Source organism: Pinus tabuliformis, chromosome 2_2, assembly GCF_031772625.1.
Source record: "Pinus tabuliformis cultivar Carrire ecotype Pingquan chromosome 2_2, CPIR1, whole genome shotgun sequence".
Classification (NCBI taxonomy): Eukaryota; Viridiplantae; Streptophyta; class Pinopsida; order Pinales; family Pinaceae; genus Pinus; species Pinus tabuliformis.
Genome location: NC_142300.1, coordinates 665,043,535 through 665,069,269, shown reverse-complemented (window position 1 = coordinate 665,069,269; position 25,735 = coordinate 665,043,535). Strand labels below are relative to the sequence as shown.

The 25,735-nt window shown below is 36.6% G+C and overlaps 1 protein-coding gene across 2 annotated transcripts in view; it reads right to left on the bottom strand.

Annotated features, from left to right (window-relative positions):
- Positions 1-25,735, bottom strand: part of LOC149194370 (Galactosyltransferase family protein) — a 148,649-nt gene that overhangs the window by 80,378 nt on the left and 42,536 nt on the right. For both annotated transcript variants that reach the window (XM_089405075.1, XM_089405074.1), the window contains exons 6-7: positions 7,624-7,687; positions 7,441-7,513 (exon numbers count right to left, since the gene is read on the bottom strand). In XM_089405075.1, coding sequence (XP_089261201.1) covers positions 7,441-7,513; positions 7,624-7,687 — 137 coding nt within the window. The remainder of the gene's footprint in view (positions 1-7,440; positions 7,514-7,623; positions 7,688-25,735) is intronic.

Sequence of the window (25,735 nt, the reverse complement as noted above, 5' to 3'; positions counted from 1 at the left end):
ATTGCAAATGTTGATTTCTACTAGCATCGGATGTGCTCTAAGCCTCAATTTTGCAAGGAGGCTTAGGCACATGTATTCCAAAGAACCCAGAAAGTGTTTTGGGAAATTTCACCCAGAGTCTAAACTTATGAAATTAAAATAATTAATGGGTATTAATCTAAACTATGGGTGTAACTTCTAGAAGAAGACAAGGATCAAGTCAAAATGATCTTAGCCATAGATTAAGACCTAATCTGGGTCGTTGAATGTCAACAAGGAAATTATTTAAGGAGGCTTGAGGGTCATTCGGAAAACACACGGAGAGAGATCAAGAAGATTGAATTTCTCAGAGACGGCAGCATAGCAGTTGCTAGAGGAGAGATCGAAGTGATCTTTTGCAGTGAGGGGCAGAGATAGTTTTCGGAAGAAGGAAGTTTTCCTAGGTCGGAGAATACAAGGCAAAGAGGGCAGAACGACATCCATAGAGAGGCAAACACCGGCCCACACAGAGCTGACGCAGTGGCAGCGCAGTCCTTAGAGCGAGATCGAATTCCTGTTAAGGAAATCGAGTTTCAGAAGCCGGAGCTAGGGTGTGAGACCAGGAGGCAGAAATTTTGTATTTCCAGTGAGCAGAGGGTAAGAAGGAAGGAGGAGCAACGTGATTTCCAGCAGGGGTGACGCAAAGACTGCGTGAGGCTTACTCAATTCTACGCAAAGACCACGTAGAGGGGAAACAGAGGCTCCAGTCCAGCGTGATCAGGCTGAGATTCTTCCAGTGACAAGTGAGAGCATCTCACTATTGTTTTTGTCCAGTTTCTCTCTATATCGGATTGCTAGTTGATCTCTCTATATCGAATTGCTAGTTGAGCATCCAACGAATTGTACTCAGATTACTATTGCATAATAATAAAACCCTCTGAGTTGTTGCACCAGTTTCCACGCATTGGGTTTTTCCGGGGACATTTGTCCAAAAACAACGGTGTCATGTGCGATGTTTTCTCTTTTGCTCAGTTCTCTTGTTTCAGCAAATTAATAAATTAAGTGAAGGTTGCAATGTATTAGTTTCGATATTTGTCGTAGGAAGCAATAAATAATTTGTTCAGAAATTAACAAATAGAAGAAGCTTAATCAGTTGATGCAGTAGGGATTCCAGGTTGAGGAATTTTCACAGCAAATACTAAATAAAAACGCGATTGCAATATTCACAAAAATTAAATTGTGAAAACCCTGATAGAACCAATCACAAAATGGACACAATTATTTTTGGACAAAATGTCCTTGGAAAAACCTCAAAGGGAAAACCAATTCTTCAGATTTGTGGGTTTTATTATTATTCAACAAAAACTGCAATTAATAAATATTACAACAGTGCTACCCCAACAAAGCTCCAGCAAAATATTTCTTCACCTCCACAAGTCAATCTAACCACTAGAAGGCTTACGGCCTCCCTCTGCAACCTGACACAGCCTCCCCTGTAATTCGCACTGCGATTCCAACAATCCGCTGTGAATTCCTGCAATTTGCCTTTTCTACAATCGCACTAATTTCTTGCAATTCGCTCTGCAACTAGAAATCTCAATCTACTAAACTAGCAACTCATACGGCCTCTCCTCACAATCTTGGCATCTCTGTCTGCAAAATAACTCTGGGAGAATTTCTCCTCCAGATCTTGGAAATTAGAAGAATATTGATGAAGGAAACTCTAGAAATATTTACTGCTTCAATTGTTGCTTGAACCCTCATTAGTGTCAAACCCCACGTTGTCACTGCGAACTCTTCACTGCAATGAATGGATCTCCAAGATTGCCCATTGATTTCCTTTATAATCTCTCATTAAGAAATCAATGGCCAATATCTAGATTTGAAATGATATAATCAATGGCTAAGATCACTTAGAAACTTTACTAGAATTATCTAGAGGAAAATTGACCATGTCTCAATTATTACTAATTAATTAATCTATTTCCCTATGTTAAAACTTACAAGAATAATTAAAAATTGATTAATTAATTTAATTAAGACATTTCCATTCAAAAGAATAACTTGGGCTTAGAGATATTTTCCTCTCTTGTGTTCCTAGACTCACTAACACCACTTGAGGCTAGAACACTTGTCTAAGCTACATCAACCAATAGAAACATCGGTATTCCAACATAATAGGGGAAGCACACCCCTTACTGAATCAAGGCTAGGAAAAAAGCCTCATGGTGAAGCTAGGGTCTGTAAATTAAACCGAGTGATATCCACCTCCCCACCATAAAAGAAGAAATGAAAATCCTACACAAATTTCTTGGAGGTATTAAAAATCATAACCTTAGTTGTTATGGCTTACTACCATCTACTTAAGGTCACAAAAGCCATCAAGGATATCCAATTGCCTTTAGAGGCCCTTAGGTAAGCAGATTAAGAGGACCACAACATCTACAAACAAGATTGATGCAATCAACATATGGTGTAAGATGCAACCATCATCTACATGAGTAGTCTCTCTAACGTTCCTTCCCAACTCATTGATATAAATCCCAAAAAGGGTAGTTGAAAAGAGTCAACCTCATTTGATAGCAAAGGTGCTCTTGATAAAATAAAAAAAGGCCCTGTTATATACAAATCCATCGAACAACTATCTCAAAAAGCTCCATGGTAGCCATGTTGAAGGACCCAAAAAAACCAATTCCCACACTCTCTAGAAAAAGAAAGTCCTCGGTACTAAGTCAAAATCCTTTCAAACGTTTACAAAATAACAGAAGACTTTAGAAGACTATGGCCTAACTTCCCTGATAATAGCCTAAAGAATAAAAATGCAATCCACAATCTAGTAGTGATCCCTAAAATTCGCTTACCAAGTGGCCATGAGTTTGTTCATTAAGATGGTCCTATAATTTTTTAGAGATGCCTTCCCCATCAACTACAATGTTGAAACTCATGGGACGAATAGCGCTTCCAATCTCTAATGGGGTAAAATGGTAGAAAGAGAGAAGAGAGGAACCAAAAGCAAGCATCTAAGATAGCAAGTCGTGTGTAACATGCAAAATCTAAGACTAGTAGTCAATATCAGAGAAGAGGGGGGCATTTTTGGTAAAAAATTGTGCCAGAATACTTTAGAAAAACTATGGAGGGAAGAAAGCAAATGATGATTCTTATGTCAAATAATATAGCAATATTCTTCTCAAGTGAATCAGATGGAGGAAGAGTCGGGAGAAAGGACAAAACAAAGATGTTTATGAGTTACATTCATCATTAAACCATCAATACATGGTGCAAGGATCAAGGGGTAAACATGTTTGAGGTGGGAAAATGGAGTCAAGAAAATAAGAATAGATAAGATAAGATAACTATATGAATTTCCAACAAATGACCACGAAAGTAGGTCAATGGAGCTAAAGAATACAACTGTTGATTTTTGTAGCTCTGGCAGGTATTTCTACACAGGCCTTGTATATAGGCATGTAGAAGTTGTGCACATTCTCCCTAGAACACTTCTCTAGGTTGAGCAAGTTGTTGATGTAACTTAGCTTGAGTCTAACTTAGGAAAAAGCACATATTAATACTATGGTTTATTGAGCTAATAGAAACTTAGGAAAAGTAAAGTAATTTACTTTAGTGAATAAGTTTTAATCTTAGCCATTGATCTCAAGTGGGGAAGATCTAATCTCAGTCGTCCACCACTTTGAGATTAGGGTTAAGATTAGGATTTTGGCTCAATGTAAAGTTATAAAAGCAAGACTAGGGAGAGGGAGAAATACACAACAGCAGCACAAGATTGAGAGAGGCGTCTCAATTAGTGGTATGCTGGGTCCAAGGGAGTGGAGAGAGGTTGGAGATCTATATCTGCAGGAAAGAATGAGCACCGATCTAGGGAAAATCTTTTGGATCATATCTAGGCTATTGTATTTGTATTTTATCAAGTGGGCCATTATACCAAGACGGGAGCCCACATAAGTTTGGATTTATTAATGAAAAACTTGTTGGGCAAAAATTTGTGTGTATCATTGTGATTAAGATCGTTATTTGCTCTCGGTGAATATTTTGTTAGGAACCTAGTTGTGTGTTTATTCAATAAGTTTTTGCTAGGAATAAAATATCGGTTATTGGCTTCTAAAAACTAACAACAACCAATATGAATGCAATGTGGGAATGCAAGTGAAACTCCTAGAAATCTCAAAAATAATATCAAGAACATAGTTTTAAAAACCGGCCTAGCTAACCGGCTACCGGTCTAACCGGCCGGTTAGTAGGCCCACCAGTTGGAACCGGTGAAAAAACCGGGTTTAATAGGCTGTGTGGCGAAAAATTTGACCTAACCGGTCCTAAACCGGCTGGTTACCTACCATGCCCTCCGAGGACCCACAGTGTAGCTTTTCCAAGGTAGTTTAGGGGTTTTAGAGGGAAATTAAGGGTGCTTTCCCTCCAAAAACACCCTCTCCAAGCCTTTAAGGAACAAAAACAGTTAAATGATCTTGTTTTCGTGCAATACAACCTTCGACTAAGGAGGAACCAAATGATGAACAAAGCACCTGATTTAGATCCCATTGTGTTGGACGATATTGATCCAACATTAGAAAGGGTGGAGGAAACTGAAGATCCTGTGTTTGAAGCTGATTTTGATATCGACATGGCTTTAGCGGGGGATGAAGCAGATTTTGTGGCGGCATCAAAACTAGGATTAGTAGCGGCATCAAGGAAAGGCAAAGAACCAATGGAAGGCACTAGTCGTGCAGGTCGACAAACTCGTGCTTCCATTAGGTCCACTTCTATTGTTATTGGTGGCATTGCTACAGAGGTTGCAAATCAAGCTGAGGCATCCTCAGACTCTAAACCAGATGATGTCTATGTAACTCCTGATGATGATCCTGGGGCTAGTAGTGGTGATGAACTTGATGATTGATCATATGTACACTGTAGATTTGTAGTAGGCCAATGGCCTCATAACTTGCAGCATTGATTTTGGACTTTATAGGCCATTTAGAGCCTCATTGCTTATGTATTTTGCTATTTTGTCAATGATATGTATTGCACTCGGTGCCATTTCGATATATTCACCTTTACATGGTATATAAATGAGCAAACTTTGCATATTTTGTCTCTATTGGCTTGGAATTATGGTTTTAAATCTTAAAAATAGTTTTGTTTCATTAAAAATTAATTATTTGATGTATTTTTCTAGAACCAGTTCGTTTAGACCAAACCAATCCCAGTTAGACCGGTTCCGTCGGTAAACCAGTTCATTAGGTGGACCGGTCCGGTCACCGGTTCCAGTTTTAAAAACATTGATCAAGAAAGAAACCTACATAGGTGTAACAATAAAACATATGTATAAATGTATAAAACTATGGCATAGGTATGGTATTAAAATTACTAAGTGAATTTGGGTAACTCAAGACCCTATCAAGAGAGAGAGATTGGATGACGAGGCCAATGATACAAGGGTCTCCTGAGTCTGATGGTTCAAGGAAAAGGGGGTGAACAAGGCATTGGCTTCTTGTCAAAGTCCTCTGGAACTATCGAGGGGTCTAGTTGTATGATCCAGGGAGAATGTACAAGCAAGGGATACTCCTAGCATCCAAGGTTGAAAGAAGGAAACTTTAAATGGATTTCTAGCTTATCCTCTAGGTCTGGGAGGTAGTTTGATGGGAGGGAGGTACTCTAATAGAGAATAAAACTTAAAGGTGAAAGCGTATTGCCTAAGGTTGAGAGGATAAGAATATTAATTACCATTGTAGGCAAGGCTAGTACAAGCCTCTAATCTACAATCCTAGTGACTACTATATGGCTCATGATGATGGATTTATGGAAACATACTTTTTCATCTATAGATGAGAATAACAAACGCAAACATATAGAATTATTTCATTTGAAACACAATATGAGAGAGATGAAAGAGTACCTCAATAAGGTGCACAGAGTTGTATATTTGCAGTAGAACAACTAGAATCAAACAACATTTGCACTAGTGAGAGATCTTTCCATAAGACATGAAAATCATGGGCCATATGACCTACTTCCAATGTCATGCAAAACTTATGGCCATTCAAACTCGCAGGTTTAAATTCCTCACAATTTCCAGATCTCTTTTTTTCCTTGAGCTACACATCTCAAGGAAACATATCAAGCACTTCCCCTCATTCTGAGAATGGTACCTAGGGAAGATTGGATTTTGCATAAGCTCAAGGCTTTATCAACACACGGCTCAAGGCTGGTATAACAATACAGTCATTAAGAGTTCAACATGTCACTTGTGGTAATTGAACTTAGGCGGGGAGGATAACATTCCTTCTCACAACCGCCTGGACTTGACCCAATTAACACAGTTTCCAAATTCTTAAAATGAAGAGGTGCACAATAATTGTGAAAAGAAAAAAGAGAAATTGCTTCAATGTCTACTAGTGACCAAAATTAGGTCAATGGGACTCAAGTGTGCAACAAGTATTAATGGCCAAAAGAGGAGTGCTTATGGCATCTCCTCTCTAGAAAACAAAAATAATAAATGTGAAAATGCACATAAAAGTGAGGGTGACAACCTAGAATATAAATGCTAGTCCATGTAAGCCCCGTGGTAATATCAGTTGAGTAGGTTGTTGGCAAGCAGAACAGTCTGTAGGTAGAATGGTCTACCTTCTTGCTGCAGGTCAGCCCTCTTAGGATGTGCATTTATCTTCTTTGATGTTTATGATTATCAATGTATCTTTATTTGTACAGAATTTAATGACCTTTTCCTCATATTAAGGCTCTCTTTTGTTGACTTGGTCTTCCTGTTAAGAGTTCTTGCCATGGCAATATTAGCCATGCAAGAACTTCATATCTTGTATGTCTACATGAAATAGAAAAGGCCCAAGCGTATTCACTTTAGAGCCCCCTCAATAGAAAACTAAGGGACAACTAAATATGTCCTAAGACCAATATAAACAACATTTGATCATATTACTAGGAGGTCAAAATGGTTATACATGGAGTTCAATGAGCATGATTTAGCTCTATATCTATGCACCTAATTATTTTATGCTTCTTGCAATATATAGTGCTCCTAATAAAGCAAACACTATATGAAAGACTAATTGCAACCAGCATTGCATGCAAACTTCAAGGGGAAGGGAAGACTTCCACTTCACTACAGTCATTGAATGATGGGATAACCTAGTGCGCTAGGGAATTTGGAGGTATGGGGAAAGGTATGTCCTTTCTTCCCTTCACTATATCAGGGAAAGAATAACCTGGACCAATCCAGTTTATTCAAGCTGACTTTGCAAAAAGAGCTCAAAAGTCACATTTTCCCATTTGCAATTTTAAATACTTTGACACACGTAGCCTGGATCATCAGCAAGGCATTGGTTCCCTTAATATTTATGCTTCACTGGTATAATGAGCAGAGAAGAAAACAATGACTATGCATGAATGCCCCAAAAGCATATCCATGTTCTTTATCAAACATGTTAACCATGTGATGAGTAAAAGATTCACACTTACAAGAATAAAAAAATCTTTAGTTTGCCGGTTTTCATCATCAATAGCTTTGTCATAAATATCTCCCCTGTTTGCACTGCAGGTAAAAAAAACAAACGTGAAATCATATAAAGATAAACCTCTGAAAGTATTAACTCTCAAACATAGTAACACTACATTCTTTCATCTTAATCAAAATGATAGTACCTTCGACCTAGAACAAAACGGATGATGATTCCTTTGTCTTCTTCCAGCTTTCTTAACTTTGTGCCTGCATGAAATATCTGCCATTAAGATGGAAGAAAAAGCATTCCAATGCACGCAATCTAATACCAATGATAATTTTCACTCATATACAACCACCTAAATCACAACAGTATATATAAGCATTTCAACAAACACATATTGCATCCCTTCTACCACCACCTACATCTTTGTATATATCCTAATTTTCATTTTTGAAACAAATTGACACCAATTTGGTATAGACATTGTAATAAACATTGTACAGCCTCAGTGAGCTTAACAGTTAAGAACATCAGTTTTTTCCTTGGAGGTCACATGTTCGATTCCAGAGTACACGTGAGCAAGTTGTTGTTTGTGGATATTAGTGTGGGGCTGGCAAAGTACCAACACTAATTCTTGCTTATGGGCTAAAAAGTGGGATGAATTGTATTTCCCAAGTAGACCCAAATGCCCAAAATTTTCCTGAGCAAAATTGACATAGAGATAAACAAACTATGCAAGCAGATGACATTGTTATGTCAGTGAATTACCAGCTCAATATAGCAGAAGTGGAGACGTCAAGTTACAAGTCTCCTTTCCTAGATCCCGAATTGTTGACAAGAATAAATATCATTGTGAAATTTACAAGTAAATTCATCCAGGCAATAAGGTCCCTGTTCTAACACATCATGCTCTGTTACATACATACAAACCCGTGAATGTAGAAAAGTTTATTAAACTTTTGATAAAAGATGGTAAATCATGGTGGCAAAACATCCATCTGATACAACCTTAAACTGAGATCCCTACAAGTAAAGGATGATATGGTCTATGACCTGATCAAAGTCATAATACACAGAAATGTGATTGGTATGTTGGGTCCAAAACATGAAATACATAAATTAAAGCAAATGTGAAAAACATCTAAACAAATGCAGTCAATACAAACTGCAAACTGAGAGTCAAAACAATTTGATAGAACATCTAATTCATGTAAAGAGCATAAATCAGTAATCAAATCACGAGTCTTCCGCATTTCACAATCTGAAACATTATATCAGTTGCTGTGATAAGCTTAAAATAGGAACAAGAACCTTGTGTTAAAATCAATTATTAATGTGACTGTGTACATGGTCCATGCTGAATAGTTCATCATTTGATTCTTTCCAATTCCCCCAGACATAAGGATCAAGAAAAACAATGTTCTTACTATCCCCTTATTTATGCTAGGTAACTACGTGCTGAGGAAGTGAAGCAGTGAAAGATCTATTTGTAGATAAGACAACAATCAGGGGATCAAGCATACAAAGACAGTAACAGAAACAAATCACTTGAGCTTTTGGAACAAAGATCAGTATCATAGCACTCTAAAAATTGAGCAGATAATAAATAATTGCAAAGATTAACATTGTTTGGAATTTGGTAAATTCTTATAGTTTGACCAAGGTCAAATATCACAAAAAAAAAATTATGATGAGTAACAAATATGAACATGATATTTTAAGTCACCAGATTCGTCCTAAACCCCCTACGAATCCCGAATCCAGCGAATACGACACGATGCGGTCCGGATTCGTGTCCAAATCATATGACACGTCGTGTCCAAGGTCGTGTCACAATTTTCAAAAGCGTGTCGCGATTTTGGGACACGTGTCCTGTTTCCAGGACTCGCTAAGCTCAGTGCGGGAAAGAAAAGGGCGTGTTTGCTCATTAATATTTTCATTTGGCAAGTGATTTGTGCTGTTGGCAAGTGATTTGTGTTGTTGCAGCAAGGAGTAGAGCATTTTGGCAGCTTCATGATCAAGTGTAGGCCCTAGTATTGATATGCTATTCATGGTAATATTAAATTCTTAAAGTAAAAGTGACATTCTCCTTAATCTTCATTTTCATCCTTTTACTTCACTTTTACTTAAATTTTTAACATTACCATGAAATGACTCAGGATGTTTGAGAGTGGTTCTGGCCTCATTGGATTTCATATGGAGAAAGTAGAATTTTAGATTTCATTCAAAATCCAGCAGACTTATCAGTTTTTCAGGATTTTAGGATTGGGGGATTGCAATGTTTCCATTGAATTTTGTCATGTATTAGGGTATGGAACTCGTATTTAATCAAGAGCACCAAACCAAGAGCTTCTGAATATGTCGCTCCGGCTCCCGTTTTCGCTCCCGCTCCCCGATTTTGCTCCCGCTCCCAAGTAACATTGTTCTTGATGATATGGGTCTGGACACCACCGTTGAGTTGGCATTGGCCAACATGGATCTCAATGATGCAGTGCTAGAGCCTGTTAGATTTGATGACTTAGAGGGGTCAACCTCCATACCAGCAGATGCAGAGGCGACTATGGATACAGGAGAGGAGGAGGATGCAGAGGAGAGCAGTGGGGACCATGATGATGGGGACAGTGATGCTGATTCTGATGCTGATTGATGCCTTGAGGCTTGTATACCTGTAGTTGTTTTATATTTTCTATTTCTATTTGCCATTGGCATTGCACCAACACTACCTATGTAACACATTTTGATTTGATGACTTAATGAGAAAACTACAATTGTCAGTGTGTTTATCTTACTATCTTGTAGTTGTAAGTTGTCTTTCAGTTATGAATTATGAATCATGATTTAAATTTTTAATAGATTTATCATTTATGTGACCAGTACCACTGACATTTATTTGAATTTTGTATGTACTATGCATGCTAATAGCTATAGATGAAGATCTATGTTTGAAATCAATAAATTTGTATCATTAATTAAAATTTGTGTAAGAAATATGATGATATCTAATTTTTAATATATATATATATATATATATATATATATATATATGTATGTATGTATGTATGTATGTATGTATAATAAAATAATATATAACATGTCCTAACGTGTCCTGTTTCGGGGGGTCAGCGTGTCCGAATCCGACACCACGAATCTTGAATCCTACGTGTCCCGAATCCCCGTGTCAGGTGACTTAGGAAAAATAGCATTGTTTTTTTATTATGGAGTATATAAAAACAGCATTGGAAATAGGTCCATTTCAAAATAATGAATTAACATTGTATCAAAGTAAAACCCCATAGTCATAAAGTAGTAGATCAGAGACCCATTTTCTAGATAGTAGCATAGCCCAAGCATCAGGCACATCAACAACAACAATGTCCATAACAATCATAATGTCAAGGTAAACTGATATAATGAACTTGTAAATCCTTGATTAACCCATGAACCTCAATCTTCTTTAAAATCCATGACACATATATCCTAGTAAGGCCTAGAAACTCTCAAATTAAGTTGTTCCATGACCCTCTTGGTCATGACACACTAATGCACCAGAATCCAGCATACAATTATTCAATTTATATCTATTAACCATCAAAGTAATAAAGAAAAATTGATGATCCTTGTTATCTGAATCCAAACTTTGCAAATATATAGGGGCATCCTGATAGACAGTCTCAGGTGCCTTCTGTTGAGAAACATTCACATGAGGAGCTTCAATAACTTTTAATAGCTTAGCTCTTTGGGAAGGAATCTTCAAAATCTTGGTGACAGGAACCCAGATTTTTGAGTTATTAAACCAACTTCCGAATCAACATCCAATCCAGAGTTTGAACCACGGTTAAAACTTCGAGGGGGAATTTAATTTCCACTTTGATCCTTATCCCTACTTTGATGAGTTAAACCCTTATCTTAAGCAATTTCCAAGACTTGCTCCAGAGAAGGCTTTTCACCAAATAACTTAACCATCACATCCTTTTCATGATCAAAATTATTTATACTAAAAGATGATGTGGAAGGCCTAACATCTTGACTGTTTTCCTTAATCTCCATCCAATCTTCCATAGACAAAGAAAACTCTTTACCAACAACATTTATTTGATTATTCGCCCCAAACATTCCACTATCCATAATCCTTTTAATCGTGGGGCAAGTAGCCTCCTCATGAAGAGCATCACAAGCCCTACAATAAGGCGGAGCTTCATCGACCAGATTAGTAGATTCAAGCGGATTAGGCAGTCTCTGCTCACTAGATTGGCCTTTTTTCTGCCAAGTATTATTACTTCGATTATTATTATGATTCCTAGGCTGGAAATTTTGCGCTTGAGCCCTTTCCATTTGAACCAACCTAGACTGCAAAGTACTTATTTCCTTAGCATGGTTAGAGATTAATTTTGCTTGGTTAAGCTCCATGCTTTCAAGTTTTTGCAGTTATTTTTGCATAGGGTTGTTTTCAGATTCCTTAACCTCTTTTCCTTTAGACTCTTTCAATTTGGTTGAAGCCCTATCAAAACCTAGGATTTCAGACTTCCCAAATGCCTTCTTATCCTTTTCAAGCTCTACAGCTAATGTATAAGCAACTTTATAATCACGATTCTTAGCTCGTTTCAATTCATAAGATGTATCAGGATTAAAAACATCAATGTGAAAATCCAAAAGAGATTTATCAAGAGGTTTATAGTCTTGAGGTAATTCCTTAATAATATCATTAAACCTCTTATTAAATTCTTCTACAGCCTCATTTTCTCTCTTATTCATGACACTGATAGCTTTTACGATATGCCTCTCTATTCTCTTATCTCCATACTTTTCCTTATATGCATTAATAATCGATTGCAAAGAATCAAATGAATTATCACGCTTTTTCCATAAACCAGTGCAAAGCATCTCCCTCCAAGGTAAGAACAAAAAGGCTCATTTTTATAGTTTCATTATTATAATCAGCAACCCTCGCATACTTACCTATCCAAGAACCAAAAGCCTTCAAATGAGCATTAACACTAATTGCATTATTGCGTGAAAAGAAGGTAATTTATCCATCCCATTCTCTAAAAGATCATTAGGATATCCTTGAATGTTAACAAAGTTACAAGGGGCGAACACGTCCATGATGTCGTGCTCAACCGGGTTAGGAAAAACCAAATGGATATCAGAGAGAGCTTCTTGTCCGAGATTAACACAAAGAGTACGAGAAGAGAGCTTGTGTAATCATAGCAGGATTAACAAAGCTACTTGGATGTCTTCTAGAACACACTCTTGTAGAAGATGGAGGATGTGGAGTTGCCACTCGGACAAAAATCTAATGTAAGGAAGAAAATCAACAAAAGGAACCAAGGACAAGGAACTTATCTTGATGAGAGATGAAAGAATGAGAAATATGAATGAGATGAATGTCGAATGTCATAAAGCCAAAGTCCAATAAATTGGTCCCCGACAACAGTGCCAAAAAATGTTGTTGCACAGAATTTCTAAGCACCGCGACAACGACTCTAATCAGGGGATGTCACCTTAATCCCCAATCTCTTCGTTTAAGTTGTCTCCCCACAGTAGGCTAAGGGGGTAGACCCTATGGAAATGAAATGAAGGAGAACTAGTTGAGAACCAACCAGTTCGGGAGACACAGTCAAGCAACCAAGTACTTGACTTAGATTTAGCAAGACTTATAGGATTCGATTAGATTTAAGCCATTGATTCCAATGCCTTATGGAGTCAACTATCTTGCTAGGAAATTTGGGACCAAGTAATTGATTTGCAACTGCTACTTGAATGAATAATTGTCTTATATGAAAAAGTGTAGATCCTAAAGCTAATATGAGATGTAAGAATCTTGATAAATTTTAGTTAAATTCCTATTTAAGTTTTAACCCTTCGATCATTTATATATTGAGCTTGATTTCGTAGTATGTGGCAGAGAGAAGATAAGGTGAAGCACACTAAGGTGTGATTAACGATACCTCTCCTGAAAATCTAACATGCCCGGTGCCTCCAACGCTGTAGAGAGTTGTGGCTTTGACAGCTGCAAGGTCACCATTTTAAGTACTATTAAAAGCAGGCTTCTCAAGCAAAGATGAATGGATACCTAACTTTCTATCGACCAAGCTTATGCTTGGAAGTAAATTTTAATTATGCAAAACTAACTTAATATGCAAATGCACGAGATGATTAGAAGATGAGATGAAGGAAGTTTCAAGAATTAAAAGCGCTTATGCCACGATCTATTTCAGAGTTATGATCCAAAACGTTTAATCGCCCAAAATGGATATTCACTTTACTAGACTGTAAGACAAATTTCTCAACAATATGCTTGAAATATCACAATGTAATGCCCAGTTAAATCACAAGCCTATCACTTCAATTTATCTAGATTATTTCAAATGCAATTATAGCTCAAAGAGAACAAAAGCCTCTTCACAATTTAATATCAATGTCAATTATGTAGATGCTCAAAGATATTCAAATAAGGAAACAAAATATATGCAATTTACCACAATTACATGAAAGAGTAATTAACAATTACTTGAAAAATTTGCAAGTATTTAATATGCAATAAATATCAAATAATTCAAGCAATTAAAACCACGCTTCGAGTTAATTAGACGATGAGAAATCTCAATAGATGTCAAGCACAAAATGTTCAAAACCCTTAGCATACAAAAACATAAGCAATTAAATTCCGAAAATAAATTACCACATAGAAACGTGAAATTCAAAATCTAGACACTTCAAACAATTCCGGATTTCAAAAAAAAACCTTAAATCCTTCAATCCAGAAAAAATTTCTTGCTTTCCTATAGTCAAACTTTAGAGATGATTTAAAAAATATTTAAATGTGTTTTGACTATAGAGAAATTTTTAAAAAAATTACCCCTCAAAAGATTTCACTTTTAAGATTTAAAAAACCCTAAACCCTTAACACAAAAACCCCAAAAAATGAACTTTAGATTAAAAATTTAATTATTCCTTCGGCAAATTTAATGTGCTAAGTTTTATGAATAAAAATTTTAATGTGGCAAGAAGTTTAATTTAATTTTTAATGGGCCAAAGGCCACATAAAAATTTTAATTCGAAATTTTAAAAATTGAAACCACACTAAATCAAAACCATACCTAAAAAAAACAAAAAAAATCAAACTTTCAAAGAAAACAAAACCACACCTAAAAATTTAAAATCGAAACTTTAAAAATTTTCTTTTGTTTCAAAAAAAATCAAAATGAAATTCGATTTCTAAAAAAAATCAAAGCCACACTCATAAATTCAACCAAAGTCAAAAGAATGAAAACAAAATGAGAGAAAGTGCTACAGTTTTAAAGGAGATGGACGGTCGAGGAAATAGGAGTATCGTTTATGATGTAGGTCGAATGGATGAGAAGGGACGCGGGGTTAAGGAGAAGTTGTTGAGGAAAAAGGAGTACACAGAGGGAGGGCAACAGACATGAAGGAAGAGTTGCGAGCGTGAATGAGGGAGTGTTTCTTTTTATTTGCAGGATTGCAGGTTGAAAAGACAGCGGCAAGGCTCGAAGGATGAAAGCCAGCTCGAGGGTTTCAAAGGAGGGCGAGGAGTTGCGACAGGGCAGCGAAAATTTAAAGGGAGAAATCACGAGCAGAAAGGAAGGAAAAGGGATGAAGGTCACAGATAAAAAGGAAGGCGCAGGGAGAAGCAAGGAAGGAAAGAAGAAGGGACTGTGATTTTAAAGGAAACGCAAAGAAAACAAAGCATAAAAATGAGGACAAAGGGAGAAACAAGGAGAAAAACACAGAGGAGAAGGAAGCTAAACAAATGGAAAAAAGCAGCAAAAGAAAACATAGAGGAGGAAGAAGAAAAACGCAGCTGGAGAGGGTTGCAATTTGGCAGCATAAAAAGAGAAGCAATTTCAAGAAGAAAAAATAGGAAAATGCAGACAGAGGGAGCAGTGAAATTTTAAAGGGATTCAGGGCAAGAAACGGTAGCCCAAAAACCTTAAAACAAATCCCAAAAATTTATGACCAAAAAAAAAAAAAACTGCCCAAAATTTTAAATTTTAAGACAACATATTTTTGCTTTAAAGTTTGCTCTCAGTGAAAACTTCAGATCTAAATTTGAAACCCTCAGACTAAAAATAATTTTGAATAATGTCCCTACAAAATGGTATTGAGACCAGATTTTTCCCTCCTCTGGATTCAAATTAAAGTTTTCCTTCAGATCCGCACCTGCAAAACAAAAACAAAAAATACCCAGATCCCAGATATACAAAAATGAATAAAACCCCAGAAATCCATGTTAGAAAATTTTCAGATCTTAAAAAAAATTACAAATCTATGCACAAAGGTTACAAATTAATCAGATCTGAGGAGCATGAATCCAACTCTGCTCCCATATCCGATAATCTAAGGCTCTTACTAGCTAGATTTATCATTTTTTCCACAAAAAAAAGATTTTGAAATTTTAGAGGTACTAGCCCAAAAACACCCTGCAAAGAAAATAAAAACAAAAAAATTGTTAGATAAATCCTGGAGTTTATATGAGGTAGCCTCTTCAGAAAATATATGTTGAGAGTTGGTTGGTCCAACCGAGGACTATCCTCAAACACTCAACGAAAACCTGAGAGATCTCCTGCAAACTCTAGATCAACCATCAAACCAAGTAGAGAAATAGTACAACAATGAAATTCTGAAGAAATAAAGATACTTGCTACTTTGATCAAAATTAAAAAATGTTACCCTAGATCCAACAAACTGAATAAGGTACCTGTATTCAAATTATTCTAAGGGAGCTATTTTAATAGTTTTCACATAATATTAAGCAGGAATTAAAACAATGTTACCATAAACTCATGAAGAAGAACACCACCGCAAGTTGAAACCCCAAAGACTCTTGCATTAATTCAAAAAAAGTATACAAGAGAGGTTGAGAGCTTAGTACATGATTCAAAGATTGAATGAAAAAACAGACTGACACTGACCTCTAATTTATAGGTAAAATCTTCAATGGCTAGTTGGCGTGATCCCTGTCAAATTAATCTCGACTGTTCATAAAGATTTAATTATCTTTAATCATCACTGTCGAAATTATTTAATTTTTTGAGGAAAAATGAATTTTTCATTTAATTGATTTTTAATTAACTCAAAATTAATTAGTTTGAATTAATTTCCTCAAAAATTTGACTTTGACTTTGACTTAACCACCAAAACCCAAGGGTCCAAAATTTCTTGAATTTTTCAATATTCCCTTGGTCGGGGACCTCCAAAAATTAACTTCTTTAAAACCCACGAATTTCACCATTAGAGAATTTAATTTTACCTAGGACACAATTAATTAAATTTCTGGCTTAGGATTTAATTTAATTTTGCCAGAAAATTTAATTAATTGACTTATGAGGGGATTAATAATTTTTCCAACCCTCTAATATTTAGCCATGGTGTCTAATTATGAGGGACCATGCACTAAATATTTTTTACATGAAGATTTTACAATTTAATACATGAAGGGGGACACCCATTCGTTATAGACCCTCAACATTTACCCATTTTTGTGACACAAAATATGATCTAGTAGACCAAGTAATCTATAATAAAATAATCTAGCCAATTAGCTAAGATTATTCCCAAATTACTTTTACAAAGACTCGATAAAAAACACTAGGACTGACTTAATATCTTGATGACAAAATCCACCCTAGCTTTGGGGTGAAGTTGGAGGAAAAAACTTTGCTGATCATTTGTGTCTAGAGATACAGATGAATCAATGAGACCAAAAACCTCCTAAGGTAGAAATCGTCATCAAAATACTATGCTTACCTAGGCTGTTACATACATGATGGTCTTACTAAGATCATTTACATTATAACCATGCAGAATAGACCCTCAACATTTACCCATTTTTGTGACACAAAATATGATCTAGTAGACCAAGTAATCTGTAATAAAATAATCTAGCCAATTAGCTAAGATTATTCCCAAATTACTTTTACAAAGACTCGATAAAAAACACTAGGACTCACTTAATATCTTGATGACAAAATCCACCCTAGCTTTGGGGTGAAGTTGGAGGAAAAAACTTTGCTAATCATTTGTGTCTAGAGATACAGATGAATCAATGAGACAAAAAACCTCCTAAGGTAGAAATCGTCATCAAAATACTATGCTTACCTAGGCTGTTACATACATGATGGTCTTACTAAGATCATTTACATTATAACCATGCAGAATGGATTTACATCTTTAACAAATTGCCGACTAATGATGAAATCTGAATGATACGAACACTCAAACATGATAGATCGCTTTTGCGAAAAAAAAGGGGTGTACTGCTATGGGGTCATTGGCACAGAGTAGTCAACAAGTCCTTCATCCTAAATACGAAAAAGAAGTTTTTGAGATTTTTATTCAAAATTAAAAGAATAACACTACAATATGTTACATTGAAGCCAAATTCAATACCACCAGAAGACATACAAGATATTTCAAAAGTAATTTTTCAAGAAAGTAAAAAGTAGTACAAAATGTGCAAAGGGAAGTTGACAAGATCGTCACTAACAAAAATGAAGAAGTTTCTTGGTTTAAAAACCATAGTGAAAAATTACTGACGCAAATTAAGAAGATGAAGAAGGACAAGAAGTCCTTGGAAAACAAGGTACAACAACTTATCGAGAAGGAAGCATCGAACGTAGAAATCCAAGTTGAAGAGAAAGGAATAAATACTGATCCAGTGAATATCACAACCAATGTTACTTGGGAGCGGGAGCGGGAGCGGGGAGCGGGAGCGGAAGCGGGAGCGGGAGCGACCATTTTCAGAAGCTCCCGGTTTGGGAGCGAATCGGGGAGCGATTTTTTAAAAATATATATATTTTTTATATTTTTTAATTTTTGATACATATATGTCAACAAAAACATGTAGAATGATGAAATAGACATAAAAAACATAAAAAAACATAGATTGAACCATATAACAACAATCATCTAGAAGTTATAATCTTCATCAACCACGTCCGCAAGTTAGTAACATAGTAACATACAACATATTGAGTCTCATGATTCATCAATCTTAAAGTTTCAAGCTTTTAAAATTCAATATATAACATTTATCATCATTGATCACCAAAGTTGTACTTGTAAGCTAAGTGTAACCATTACAACAAATAATATCTAACATGAAATGAAATGTTATAAAATGAAATGAAATGAAACAACTTTCAACTTTCACGAAGCATCATATTCATAATTCATTACTAATGAGTTATAATTGCCAACTTCAAACTTAAATTGTCATATATTGTTTAAAAAAATATCATAATAAATATGAAAGAGTCAATAGTTATAAAAGCTACTAGAAACTAGAAAAGAGAAGTAAATCTATTATCTATTTCTTATGCTTGGGCCTCTTGCCACCACGAGAAATGTCTAATTTTTTAGTCTTGTTGCAAAATCAGGATCTTTGTCATTAATATCACCCTCCAAGCATTAATATCCAGAGGTATCTTTGTCATTACCTTTGTATCTGTATAGGGATCTTTGTCATTAATATCACCCTCTAAGCATTAACATAAGATAGAAAAAGCATAGCATGTCAAGTCAAGATTTTGTTTGAGTGATGCGTACATTTTTAGAAGGGTCATGATAGAGGAGTTCGACAACCAATGTCACTAACATCAAGGTACATAGAGGGATTGGTACTCTTGATTAAATATGAGTTCCATACCCTAATACATGACAAAATTCAATGGAAACATTGCAATCCCCCAATCCTGAAATCCTGAAAAACTGATAAGTCTGCTGGATTTTGAATGAAATCTAAAATTCTACTTTCTCCATATGAAATCCAATGAGGACGAAACCACTCTCAAACATCCTGAGTCATTTCATGGTAATGTTAAAAATTTAAGTAAAAGGATGAAAATGAAAATTAAAGAAAATGTCACTTTTACTTTAAGAATTTAACATTACCATGAATAGCATATCAATACTAGGGCCTAGACTTGATCATTAAGTTGCCCCACTCAAAAACTATTTGTTTCTTTCAAAAAAAATTGCATTTCGAACATTATTACAAAAAAAAAAATGCAAAAAAGGCAAAACGCTCCCGAAAACGCTCCCGAAAAGGCAGGGAGCGAAATTTTTTTTAGGGAGCGCGCTCCCGAAATCGCTCCCTTTTCGGGAGCGATTTCGGGAGCGCGCTCCCGACCCGCTCCCGAGTCGCTCCCGCCCGGAGCGCGGATCGGGAGCGGGAGCGAGGGGGGGGGGGGGCGCTCCCCCGCAACACTGATCACAACTCAAGAAGAAGAAAAGCTAGCTGAAGAAAAGACACTCAAATGTTGTAGTTCAAACGAAAAACATTCCAAGTGAAGGTTTTGTAACCAACTCAACAACATCGTCACCTAAAGTAAATCAGGAAATTCTCAAACACATGATAAGAGAAAGTCAAATCAACAGTACTCCTTATCGACATCCGAACCACAAGAGCATACATCCCATCAGTTTGTGTATTTGTATCACTCAAAACAGAAACAACAAACTCGTGTTCTGAATAATAATGATGTCAACACAATCCAAACTAACGATAACAAATTATCCCAGCTATCCAATAATTGTCAAGCTCCACAGAAGATTAATTTAGGATGATTCAATCCCTTCTCAATGTGACAATTTTGTTTATCACTTAGAGGATCATATCGTCTTGTATAAACGAAGATGATAGTTCCAAGACAAGATAACATTCAAAACAGAAAAAAGAGATCAAGCATTTTCATTAGTATGCTTTGACGACAAAGCTTTTCGAGGAAGGCAATGTTATGAATAAAATATACATAAAATAATACAAATAATGTAAATAATAATAATAATAATAATGATCAATTAACCAGTGATTAGTGTGAAGAGGCATGTCTCTATGGACATAATGATTGGTGAAAAGGTATCTGTCGAGGTATACAAACAGGTCCTCACCTTCATTTGTAATCATCTCACTTGTATTCAAATATTCTTATATAATATAGTATTTGTCCCATAATGGACATTCTTATATACCATATCTTTTGAGTATTTTGTTGCGTGCACGAACCTTATTCGTTACATTTTTCATTCCAATCTGAACATCAAGAACTGAAGAATAACCAATACCAATCCATCTACCAATCACTTTGTTTATCTAGAATTCTATGTTACTCTATTGTACCAATAGTGCAACACCCAATAGTGCCAAGTTGTCATCGCAAACAAATCTTTGAGGATAACAAAAGTACAAAGAAAATTGGTGCAAATTTGAGCTCATTCTCCACTTGAAAACCTTAGTTTCATTCAGAAAGAGCAGAGATCAACACTTTGTGTGAATTCACGCATTTCTTCTCACTCAAAAAATTTTGTTCAATCCCAAATATTATTTTGGAATTGTCTCCATGTGAGGAGCTAAAACACAAGCCATCCTTTTTCATCAAACGGGAACAAGAAAGGAAGTTTCAACAATTGTTGGCAATGCCCCAATAATGCCTGTTTCTTTGCATTGTACACAATATTCTCCTTGTAGTTCTGACAATAGGTTGTTACAAACTCCCCATGTCTGAGACAAAAAAATACAAGAGGGGAAAAACTTGCATGATGCTACACACAACATGTATATAATCAGATTGATGAAAGAACCAGGAGCTATCAAGGATTGAAAAACATCTAATTGATGGACATTGGACATTACCAGAAAGATATCACCCCTTTGCTCCTTTGTTGGGACATGTAGAATAACTAGTACAATAATTGAAGACAAGATCTAGTCGATCTGTTTGCAAGACAAGAAAAACCATTATCAATATTTCAGGAAAAACCTTTGTGATGCTCCAACTTGTGTCGTTCTTGCATGACCCTAGTTTCTAGATTCACATAAATCATTCTTCCTGCATTATGATATGCCACACATTCACAAGCAACTCCAGAACCCTACAGTAGTAGTGCTAACCCTCCATCTTTGAAAGGCTCAAGCAGCATGTTCCATTATCATGATGTTCTTCATTATGTTGTGCATCCGAGGAATCAATGAGCATTCTTGCACACATAACTAACTCCAGAATGATAATGACAAGCAGGCCAGGAGTCCCCATCCACGGGCATTGGTGGAAGTCCCTTCCAGCTTCCAGCTTGCAGGCAGGTTGTACATTCTTTTGAATGTATCGAAGAACACAACCCTCTGCAACCTTTGTGTGATCAATATGTGGTCAAACAGAACATCATATTGCATAGCCCAAACTTCCCTTTCTTCAAATGCTTCATAGCATTCAACCTTGCATATACTTGAAGAAGCTTTCATCAACAAATAAGATTTGTATCTTGAGCATACAAATCCATCTTTGGCTCTTCTTGTTTTCTTCTCCACACCTTGGTGTATTTTTATTTATGCTTGGTAGAAATATCTCGCCTTCTTGACCTTGCCATGTGTTTTTTTGAGGTCTACCTTCCAGCTGTTAGGTTGTGTCTGAAGGAACTTGCTCTACTACCAATTTTTGGAAATACTGAGATGAGGGGAGTGAATCAGTATTTCGTTACTACTAACTATTTTTAGCTTTTAAAAACACTTGATCCACATAAATCATGAAACACAAATCTTTATTATACAATTTTTATTTGTAAATCTTTTGTAAACTTCTTCGTACAAAGTAAGCACCAACTTACAAATTTTGTAGGCACCAACCTACAGAAGACTCCAATCCCCTTAGTGAAGTACCAACTCAACAATTTGTACTTGTAGGCACCAACCTACTTTTTCAAGGTCCACAACTTTTCTTGGTTCACAAATTGCTTTTCTTTAGTAGATATGTCACCCAACCATGCCACTCTTAGATTTGCTTTTTCAAGCCTGATCACAGCCACTTTTCCTTATCTTTTGCCTTGTCCTAGCACTTGGCTCAAGCCATTTAAGCCTCACTCCACATCTTACATCATTGTATCTGCTAACTTTTGTAGAACTTTGCCAACCTCAAAACACTTGAAGCTTTTCACAAACACTGCCCCTTATCCTCTTACTTATCCACACTATTGTTTGTGACTTAGGAACAACCCTCCTTTCTCACCTCAAGAGCTCAGCCTTGTTTACTACTGAGATACTACAGTAATAACACAAAAATGCTCTTTGTTTGTTCCTTTTAGTATGGCCTACATGCCTTCATAATCTGCTTCTTTTCTACTCTTTAAAACCATCCTAACCACAATGAATTTGAAATTGTTCACCACAAAAATGTCACTGTTTTAAGTACTTCGAGTTTGGTCTTTGTATGGGTTACTAGCCAATCCTTTGTAGACTTAGACTACTCCAAAACAAGGTAAACACAAAGCTTTTGCAATCAAGATAGCCTTCTCTGTTGGCACCTTGTAAACACAAGAAATTTGGCCCACAAAGATAACCCAGAAATCACAATCACTTCTCTTTAAGTTTCCCTACAGGCCTACGGCCTAGATAGACCAAGGTTTGGCCTTCTCCATAAACAACCAAGGATAAAACAAATAACTCGACCTATGGCCTAGGGCTCAACCTCTTTCAAAACTAGCAAGTGTAAAACACAGAACTTGACTAGGGCTCGGCCTATTTCAGAACCAGCAAGAGTAATACAAAATTTGACTAGGGTTCGGCCTCTTTCAGAACCAGCAAGAGTAATACAGAATTCAGCCCGTCACAGAGTAGCACCAAAAATATCAACAAATTTTACCTCTGCAATCCTTCCTTGGTAGCCTGGCATCCTTTAGTTAGCGGTAAGCTTTGGCTCCTCAATTCGGCCTTCTTCTTCAACTCAAATCTTTTGTGGTCTACTTCAGACCTTATTGCTTACACAAACACCGAGTTTTTTTTTCAATGAGCCAAATGACTGGCCTTATTTAGGGCCAACATGTCCCCTTAAACAATGGATTCAGTTAGCCTTTAAGTGAAGGACCAACTTGAGTTGGGGTCACAAATTACAATATATATTTACATGTGTTAATAAATTATTTCCCCTCAACCATGAGGAGTTAGAGGTTGTGTCGCCTATCACTAGAAAGCTAAGTCACCTAACACAAGGACATGGGACACGAGGATTCAAGTGTCAGACACAGACACGCTGAACCCCCAAAACAGGGCATGTTATATATATATATATATATATATATATATATATATATATATATATATTAAAAATTAGATATTTCTTACACAAAATCTCACTCATGATACAAATTCATTGATTCAAACATATATCTTCATCTAGATGTAGGTTTTACAAAGTAAAATTATGCATACAAATACAATTGTGACATAATAACTATTCATCAATGATCCAATAGGAGAAAGACAAGATATTGTAGTTTTCTCATTAAGTCATCAAAATCAAAATGTGTTACATAGGTAGTAGCAATGCCAATGGCAAATACAAATAGCAAAGACAAAACAACTACAAGCCTCAAGACAGTAGGTAGCTCATGAGTCATCAATCCTCATCATCAAAATCAGCGTCATTGTACTCATCATCATGGTCACCACTGCTCTCCTCTACTGCATCTTCCTCCTCTATATCCAATGTCATCTCTGCATCTGTTGGTGTGGAGGATGACCCCTCTACAATATCACCATCATCAAAAGTGATAGGCTCTAGCACTGGCTCATTAAGATCCAAGTTGGCCAATGCCAACTCATCATTGTTGTCCAAACCCATATCATCAGGAAAGACATCCCACATCTTTGTCCTTCCCTTCAACCACTCATCCCTCTACCTGTATATAAGACGAAGGTTGGTGTGCACGTACACCATTGTCTTTGCCCTAGACTGCTCAAGCCTGTTCTTCTTGACACTATACAAATTCCCATATGTGCTCCAATTCCTCTCGCAACAAGAGGATGAAGTCACCTGAGAGAGGAACCTCATGGCTAACTGTTGTAAAAGTTTTGTTGCCCCATGAGTTTCCCACCAAGAATAGGTCTTCTTAGCCCCCCTGTCTCTAATCCCATCATATCCTACGAATCGACCAGTGCCAATGGAAAACTCTGCAAAGACATCCTCCACCTCATCAAAGGATGCTTTATCCTGAAATATCTGCCTCAATGCATCTTTCCTCATCTGTGAAATTTCACCATCCATATCACGAGGGAATTTGCAGGAAGATACACCATTCAGCCACTCATGGTTGTAGTATTTTGGGTTCAATGAGTGAGCCAAACAATGTAAAGGTGTGCAATTCTTGTCCCATCTACTGACAAGAATATCATGCATGGTGGCGAAGAAGGCCCTGATGATGTCTCATACTCAGGGCACTCACTATGTAAAAAATGCTCCTCAAAGATTCAATCATGGAATTCCATCCCTCATAAACCTCTCCTAGGATGGGTTGATCTGTATCTGCAAATCGAAGCAAAGAAATGATAGGGTCCATGATCTGAATAAGTAGATCTACCCTCTCCCACCAAGCATCATCTAACAATGTGTCCTTCATTCTTTTTGAGGCCGCTTAATCTGTCTTTCTCCAAAAATACCAAAACTCTAAAATAACCATGGCCCCAAGAGCGGTCTTGACCTCCCTCAACCTCTTCAACATGATGAATGAAGAGGCAAACGTGTATCTGCAATCTTCAACAATGATAGATTGGTGTACCCCTTGTAGATAGTGAGGGCATTTGTATAATTTTGTACAAAGTTGCGGAAATGTCGTGCATCCTCAATAATTCTTCCAATCCAAAGCACATCAGAAGCAATAGATTTAAGTGTTAAATTCAAAGAATGGACAATGCAAGGTGTCCAAAATACTTGTGCATATTTAGCTTCCACAATCATATCAGCGGTCTTACAAACAGGTGCATTATATATAATGATTTGCACACAAGAATCAACACCTACATCTTCAATAACTTTAATAAACAACTCACCCATATATTGTGCATCCTTGTATTGTCCAAGTGCATCCATTGATTTCAAGAAAACTAGACCATTCAAGGAAGACACCATGAAGTTGATGAGTGGGTGTCATGTTGGATTTGTCCATCCATCAGAAACAATGCTAACCCAGATGTTGGCCACGCTGATTTAATAGGATCAAGCATTTTGTCCACCTCTTTCTTTGCCTTCATCAACAATGTGTTTCTAAGTTTCTCTGACCCAGGAGGCACATACCTTGATGGAGCCCCTTGAGTTAGAGCTCAGCACATCTCAATAAATAAAGGTGAGCGTGCAACATTAAAGGATATGAAGTTCTGATAGAAAAAAAATGCAATGGTGAGATCAAGCTCTTCCCATTCCTCTTTCTGAAAAATATTGTCCATTGGACCTGTTGTCGCGCGGATTGACACGACAACGCTCAGACCGGGGGTTGTCACTCTGATCCCCGGTCTCTCCGTTTAAGCC